The sequence below is a fragment of the Nipponia nippon genome, unplaced genomic scaffold (assembly GCF_047370975.1).
Source record: "Nipponia nippon isolate SJK-2023a ecotype South Korea unplaced genomic scaffold, ASM4737097v1 scaffold_23, whole genome shotgun sequence".
Classification (NCBI taxonomy): domain Eukaryota; kingdom Metazoa; phylum Chordata; class Aves; order Pelecaniformes; family Threskiornithidae; genus Nipponia; species Nipponia nippon.
The window spans coordinates 6,971,623-6,978,590 of record NW_028262340.1 but is presented as its reverse complement, the minus strand read 5'-3'; the positions used below and the strand labels follow the sequence as shown (position 1 = coordinate 6,978,590).

Genomic DNA, 6,968 nt, shown 5'->3' with positions numbered 1-6,968 from the left:
GGTGCGGGTTTTGGAGCCGGGCCCTGGGCCTGCTCTGGCTGGGCAGGAGGCCTGGGGGAGAGGGGTCTCATGGAGGCTGAGCTGCCATGGGGCCAACCCACGGGCTCCCCGCTGGCTCCTCACGGGATGGACACAGAGGCTCAAACGGCTGGAAGAGGCCCGCAGGCAGCTGTGGTGGGGCAGAGCCGGGCTGGCAGGGAGGGAAAGAGGGAGGAAGGGGACTGCCAGCCCCGCTGCCAGGCGGACCGCAGCCTCGAACCGGTGGCCCCTAGGTAGCAATGGCGGCACCTCGCCGGTGCCTCGGTAGCCATGGCGGTATCGCAGAGCCGGTGCCTCGGTAGCCATGGCGGCGGCCGTGCTGACGTCACGCAGCAGCATGGCGGCCGGCGGGCTGCTGTGGCTGGCGGCGGTGTCGGCGCTGGGGCCGGTGTTGGCCGCGCCGCGCTACCACCCGGACTGGGCCAGCCTGGACGCCAGGCCACTGCCGACCTGGTTCGACCAGGCCAAGGTGGGGGTGTTCGTGCACTGGGGGGTGTTCTCCGTCCCGGCCTGGGGCTCCGAGTGGTTCTGGTGGCACTGGCAGGGCGAGCACCGCACCGACTATGAGCGCTTCGTGCAGCGCCGGTACCCGCCCGACACCACCTACGCCGACTTTGCACCCCGCTTCACCGCCCACGATTTCCAGCCCCGCGAGTGGGCCCAGCTCTTCCAGCGGGCTGGTGCCAGGTCAGCCAGGGCGGCTGGGGTTCCTGAGGGGATGAGGGGTGGGTCTGGGGGTCCCTGAGGGGGTCCCTGAGGGGATGGAAGGGTCCCTGAGGGGTTGAGGGGTGGTTTTGGGGGTTCCTGAGGGGATGGCGGGTCCCTGAGGGGATGAGGGGTGGGTCTGGGGGTCCCTGAGGGGATGGCGGGTCCCTGAGGGGATGAGGGGTGGGTCTGGGGGTCCCTGAGGGGGCCCCTGAGGGGATGAAGGGTGGGTCTGGGGGTCTCTGAGGGGACGGCGGGTCCCTGAGGGGATGAGGGGTGGGTCGGGGGGTCCCTGAGGGGGTCCCTGAGGGGATGAAGGGTGGGTCTGGGGGTCCCTGAGGGGATGGCGGGTCCCTGAGGGGATGAGGGGTGGGCTGGGGGTCCCTGAGGGGGTCCCTGAGGGGAGGGGTGGGGCTGGGGGTCCCTGAGGGGACGGCGGGTCCCTGAGGGGATGAGGGGTGGGTCTGGGGGTCCCTGAGGGGACGGTGGGTCCCTGAGGGGATGGGGGTCCCTGGTCACTGAAGGGATGGGGAGCCATATCTGGGGGGTCCCTGAGGGGATGGAAAGGTCTGGAGAAGATGGAGGGGCTGTGCCTGGGATCCCCAAGAGGATGCCGGGGTCCCTGAGGGGATGGAAGGGGCCAAGTCTGGGATCCCTGAGGGACTGGGGGTCCCTGAGCAGTGCTGGAGATCCCTGAGGGGTCGTGCCCAGGGTGCTGAGGAGATGACGGCTCTTGCTCCTTCCTAAGCCTCGTTTTTTCATTCTTTCCCAGCATTAAAATCCATTAAAAACCTCTATTATTCTTGTAGTTGCTTCTAAATTTAAAGGGTAATGAAAGAGGGCTCCTCACAGCATGGTTATTCAGTCCCGTGCTTTTTTAGTGACTGGGTTTGCCAGTGAGGCTGGGGAATATCTTAGATAGTTCCTTTGACATCCTGATCGAGTACTTTTTTTTCCCTCAGGTACGTGGTACTGACCACAAAGCATCATGAAGGCTTCACCAACTGGGGGTCGCCCGTGTCCTGGAACTGGAATTCTCTGGATATGGGGCCACACCGAGATCTTGTGGGAGAGCTGGGACAAGCCCTCAGGGAGAGGTATGGCACTGCCAGGCTGCGCTGGTCCTTTCATCTGTGTGCACTGAATTCTCCTGGCTGTTCTTGACAAACAGTGGAAAACAGTGAGTTTAATATGAAAAAAGTAGTGCTTGCAAAGTCATGAAATCTGTGCAATAATAATGCCAGTAGTCTGATCTGCCACTGGTTCTTAATCCCTATTGTCAGTCTAACTCTTTCCTCTGTGTTTTCTGTCCTTCAGCAACATACGCTATGGACTGTATCACTCCCTGTTAGAGTGGTTTAATCCACTCTATCTAGCTGACAAAGAAAGTGGCTTCAAGACCCAGGACTTCGTTTTAAAGAAGACCATGCCAGAACTTTATGATCTTGTCTTAAAGTAAGAGCTGCACCCGGTTAGGAATCAGGAGCATTTCCTGGTTTCAATACTGTAGAGAAAGATGCAAAGTGGATGCAGAGGAGAGAGGTGACAAATGTTAATTTTTGCCAAGGCAAATCTGTTTATTTATTGGTCATGATTTGCGGTAATTAGAAAAGGGGTTCACATTTGCCCTGTGGACAGTCTAATTTGTAGAATAAGGTAGGGACAAATTTTCCATGCAGGAGCAATTCCCTTTCATACTGCCTTTATGCAGGGTGGCTTTGAAAGTGGAGCAAACTGCTTAGTATTTAGTAGAGTAAAAGAGCGATTTCACTGTGAATTTACATCCTTGCCTTGCTTCCCCTTGTTGACAAAAATAGGAAGCTTGGACACATGTTGCTCAGAATGGCCGTTGTCCCACGTCAAGAACGTGCCTCGTAATTGCCTTTGAGATACAAACTTCTGGTTTTTGGAAGAATTGCATCCTCTCTTGAGCCGCAATGATCAACATGCCATTCTTTGCTGCTGCAAGAACCTCACTTACACCTTTGTCTGAAGCAGAAAGTGATAGCATAAACCTCCTGGTAATGTCAGGCAATAGGAAGAGGAAGTGAAGCTAGACTCCAGACGCAAGAAACATAGTGCTTCCTTTGTGGTAGGAGAAAATGAGCCATTTTGAAATAACATTCATCTCTCTGTTAGATATAAACCAGATTTGATTTGGTCGGATGGAGACTGGGAAGCTCCGGAGTCGTACTGGAATTCTACCTCTTTCCTTGCCTGGCTTTATAACGATAGTCCCGTCAAGGTATCGCTTTCAGCTGTCCCTCACGGCCGCTAGCATTTTATGGGTATGGAAGGTCTGGCAGCAGTGAGATATGAATGTGATCAAATCAGAAACCTGCTTGACAGATGCCAGATGTGCATTATTCTTTCACAAAAGATAAGAAGCTCACACTGTGCTCCTATGAGAAGACTCTAGTGGCCTTTACAGCACCCACGTGGGAGGCTCGGAGGCCAGGAACCTTGTTGCCTCAGCTTCTACCTGAGTGAACAGAGAGAGGGATTCAGCCTTCTCTGGAGGATCCTCCCTCTCTTTCCCTTGATTACACAGGGGGTTTAGATGCTTACCTCCTAACTTAGTTGTCTTTGCTAATGTAGGAGGGATGAATGCAAGCTGAAAAGTCCAAGACAAAACATTCTCCCTACTGAGCTTTGTTTCTTCTTTCAGGACACTGTTGTCGTTAATGATCGTTGGTGTAATAACTGCTCTTGCAATCACGGAGGCTACTACAATTGTGCTGACAAATACAAGCCAGGGACCCTGCCAACGCACAAGTGGGAGATGTGCTCCTCCATTGACAAGCTTTCCTGGGGCTATCGAAGCAACATGAACATTGCTGAGTTAATGGATGAAGCAAGTATCATTGAGGTAAGAAATCTGAAATCGAAATAACAGGTGTGGGGAATTACTGAGAATTAGAGGTTTCCTTCATCCTCTGACTGGCAGAGAGTTGTGTGTCTTACAACGAGGCTGGAGTTAAAGAAGCAGCTGACGAGGACAAAGCCCTCCTCAGATTCCTTTGTTGTCAGAAATTAAGATAATGCAATTTGGTACCTTGGTTTATCTGTCGCAGGAGCTAGTACAGACTGTGAGTTTTGGAGGCAACTACCTTATCAATGTGGGACCTACAAAAGAAGGGGTGATTGTTCCCATTTTCCAAGAAAGACTTCTGGCGCTTGGGAGGTGGCTGGACACTAATGGGGAGGCAATTTATGAATCGAAGCCATGGCGAGTACAGATGGAGAACAGCACAGACACGGTCTGGTAAGGACTCTGTTGCTCAGTACCATCTGGGCTGGGACTTCCAGAGCTGACGTACGTTTCTTTCTTATTTGTTCTTAAATTTGGTACACTCTGAAGTGTTGCCATCAGGCGACGCAGATGGCGTTTAGGTAATATCCTGCAATTGGAGTGCTCAGTTACTGCCCCAGGGTGTTATCTAAGGAGTATCTTGCGTGAAAGAAGAGAATAAAAATCTTCATCCATCTTGCTTGATTTGGAAAAAACCTCTTCCTTTAAAAAAAATTCCATGCTGCTGCTGTCAGGACTGTTTAAGTAGTGGCCCTGGCTAGTTTGAATTGCACAAATGTAGTTCATCTAAACACATAGAGATTGTAAATGTAGTGATATTTGCTTTTAAGCTGTTATATAGTAGTACTAATCACTGTTGCCCAGCTGTCAGATTTATACTGACTGAGAAGGGCATAGTGAGCCAGAAATTGCTACAAAATTGAGTTATTTTTTTTCCTCAAGTGTGCCCAAGTCTGATTCCATCTGGAAATGCAGAGCAGTGGTCAGGATAAGGCAGCATATCCGCTCTGTTGACCACAAGCTGAGGCAAGGACAGAATGGCAAGTGACATTTGCTTTTCGGAAGCACGCACGGACTTTGTTTGGGTTTCATCAGCCGGTGCTGACTGGCTAAATGGTGGGTCCAAAGTGACAGATTCTGGAATGAGGGGAAAGTAGGTGACCCCTGTGTGGTGACAGCAGGCAAGCCAGTGTTCCCGTGCTGTCTGGAAAGGTCAAGCTCATGTCTGGTTCTCTCTCTTATGGGGCTCTTCACCCTGCGGAACTCTTGCTCTCCTAGGTACACTTCTAAGGGACCAGTTGTCTATGCCATCCTGCTGATCTGGCCTCGGGACAACATTTTGGAGCTGTCCTCGCCCACTCCATCCCCAGCCACACAAGTAAGGAACTTGAAAAAAAGATAACGCACTCTGAGAACCCATCTTGGGCGCACGTGGGCTGGGAAGGTCCAACCTGACTGCACTTGGAAACTGGGGAGAGTGTGGAAGTTGTCATCCCGTACTTCTTGTTCTGGGGTGCTCTGGCCTCCCTCCAGATCCTTGTGGCATCCCAGGTGATTCTCCAGGCTTTAGCTCACTGCTAACGTCGAACATTGGATGGGGCTTGCCAGGAGAGGCTCACACTCTGCCATAGAATAGGCAGAGACGATTCTCCCCCAGAGTCTTTTGTTCCTATTGACGCAGGGGGGTGAAGTAAATAACAAGCCTCACACACAGAAGGCATGACTGCTATTGCATCTCAAATTCAAATCAGGTACACTGACCCGCTAATTGAAAATGTAATTGTAAGTGACGCAAATGCTGGAGTGCCCTTTGCTCTAAACAAACAGAGGTGAAGCCGCCTCAGGAAAAAAAACCCAAACCAAACCAAAGCAAACCAAACCAAACAACAAACCACAGTCAAATGTTTGGCCCCGGAATATCCCGTGTGTTACCTTCTGTGCACTGTGAGCGATGGGTGGAAATGTGCAGGACTGCTTTGGAGGTGTGGGAAATGCTGTACAGGGACTGCAAACGTGGTTTGGGTGTACCGGGGTGTTCACACGGGAGGCACCCGTGGGAGCTACCCCTGAGCGTTTCCCCCGCCCTCCTCTGCAGGTGACGATGCTGGGTTTTGCAGGGGCTCTGAAGTGGCAGAAGTCCCCAGGTAAAGGACTGCTCATAACTTTGCCCTGCCTGCCTCCGTCTCCTCTGCCTCCTCAGTCTGGCTGGACCCTCAGGCTTGAGGGTGTGAAGTGACGGCTGCGGGGTGAAAGCAGCAGTCTCCCCCTGCCTTTCTTTTAAATGGAGTCTAAGAGGGTTTTTCATTTATTGTTGAATAAATTGTTTTTCTCTTAAGAGAATTTCTCTTCTAATCCCTTTTGCCTGTAAGCGATCAGAGTATCAGTGGACCTTGTTTGGCAGCAAAGGCCTGACCTCCCCGCTCGGCGGTGGGAAGCTGGGACGTCCTTTGCAGCGTTCTGCTGGGATGTGACAGCCCGTGAGCCAAACATCCACACTTGGAACACGAAGGTTTTTTGCTGTAAAGCTGGGCTTCTTGGTGGATGTCACTGCTGCGCTGCTGTGATTACAGGTGATGATGTCAGACAGGCTCAGAGGCGGTGGGAGACTGAACAGAGTTAGTTTGGGGCAGTTAAGAGGGCCTGCTTTGGGGTGTCAGGCCAGGCCGTGTAGCACCTAGGCGTTAGCGCGTGAAGCTGGCAGATCACGCAGCCAACGAGGAGACGTGTGTGTTAACGGTGAGAGGGTTTGGCCGGCTGGGGCAGCTCGCAGGACGTGGCGCAGCAGGAGCTGTGTCCATCTTCACGCGTGCGTAGCCGGCACTGGGGAGCCAGGGTCTGCACCTCCCAGGCAGGAGCAGGCCCCGCCGCTTCCCTGCCTTAATTACTCATTGAAATTAATTTTGATAACCAATGTGATACTCTTATATGTGGAATCACGAAGCCTTGCACGTGATGGGCATGTTCTAATGAAGACCAACCACAGTGCCATCGCGGATTCCTGCGTATGACGGACTTGCACGAAGCTAGGTACTCGATAAGATGCGTTGTATTACTTTGGTATTGACTGAAGCAATTATGATCACATAGACCCATCACGAATAAATATAATGGAAGCTTGTTGTTTGAAGAGGTCTAGAAGAAATCAGCTATGGAAAATCATAATCTAATACAAATCCATTAACAAACTTTTATTTATATTCCGGTGGAGACAGCTATAAGCAGAAGAGTTTTTGTTCTTATGTGAATTTAACAGAGAAGGCACCGCTCTGAACGGAACCTCTGGTTTCTGCCGCTTCAGTGAAATAAGATTTCCTGCGTTGATGTTGAACTTCTCTAACGAGGGTCGAACGACGTGTACTTCAGTGATGGAACTCCTCATAATAGCGCGTTTCTGCAGCACAGCTGCTGCGAA

The 6,968-nt window shown here is 52.0% G+C and overlaps 1 protein-coding gene across 7 annotated transcripts; it reads left to right on the top strand.

Annotated features, from left to right (window-relative positions):
* Positions 1–208: 208 nt before the first annotated feature.
* On the top strand, positions 209–6,935 carry FUCA1 (alpha-L-fucosidase 1). Of its 7 annotated transcripts, XR_015705518.1 has the most exons (11): positions 209–726; positions 1,707–1,841; positions 2,062–2,199; positions 2,884–2,989; positions 3,413–3,613; positions 3,819–4,009; positions 4,835–4,934; positions 5,652–5,700; positions 5,926–6,126; positions 6,498–6,583; positions 6,810–6,935. XR_015705518.1 is itself a non-coding variant. In XM_087761083.1 (10 exons), the coding sequence occupies exons 1-10, from the start codon at positions 344–346 to the stop codon at positions 6,521–6,523; spliced, it is 1,530 nt and encodes a 509-aa protein (XP_087617209.1). In that variant the 5' UTR covers positions 209–343; the 3' UTR covers positions 6,524–6,646. The 7 variants fall into 7 exon arrangements, 5 of the variants coding, with proteins under 5 accessions (XP_087617209.1, XP_087617210.1, XP_087617211.1 ...); XR_015705517.1 differs by having other exon boundaries at positions 5,926–6,583; XM_087761083.1 differs by lacking the exon at positions 6,810–6,935 and having other exon boundaries at positions 6,498–6,646.
* The last annotated feature ends 33 nt before the right edge of the window (positions 6,936–6,968 follow it).

Excerpts from the sequence above, each read along its gene's own strand:
- FUCA1 (XM_087761083.1), top strand. The coding sequence starts at position 344 with ATGGCGGCGGCCGTGCTGACGTCACGCAGCAGCATGGCGGCCGGCGGG. Across the intron at positions 3,614-3,818 it reads ATGAAGCAAGTATCATTGAG|GAGCTAGTACAGACTGTGAG; the intron begins GTAAGAAATCTG and ends TATCTGTCGCAG. Across the intron at positions 5,701-5,925 it reads GAAGTGGCAGAAGTCCCCAG|CGATCAGAGTATCAGTGGAC; the intron begins GTAAAGGACTGC and ends TTTGCCTGTAAG.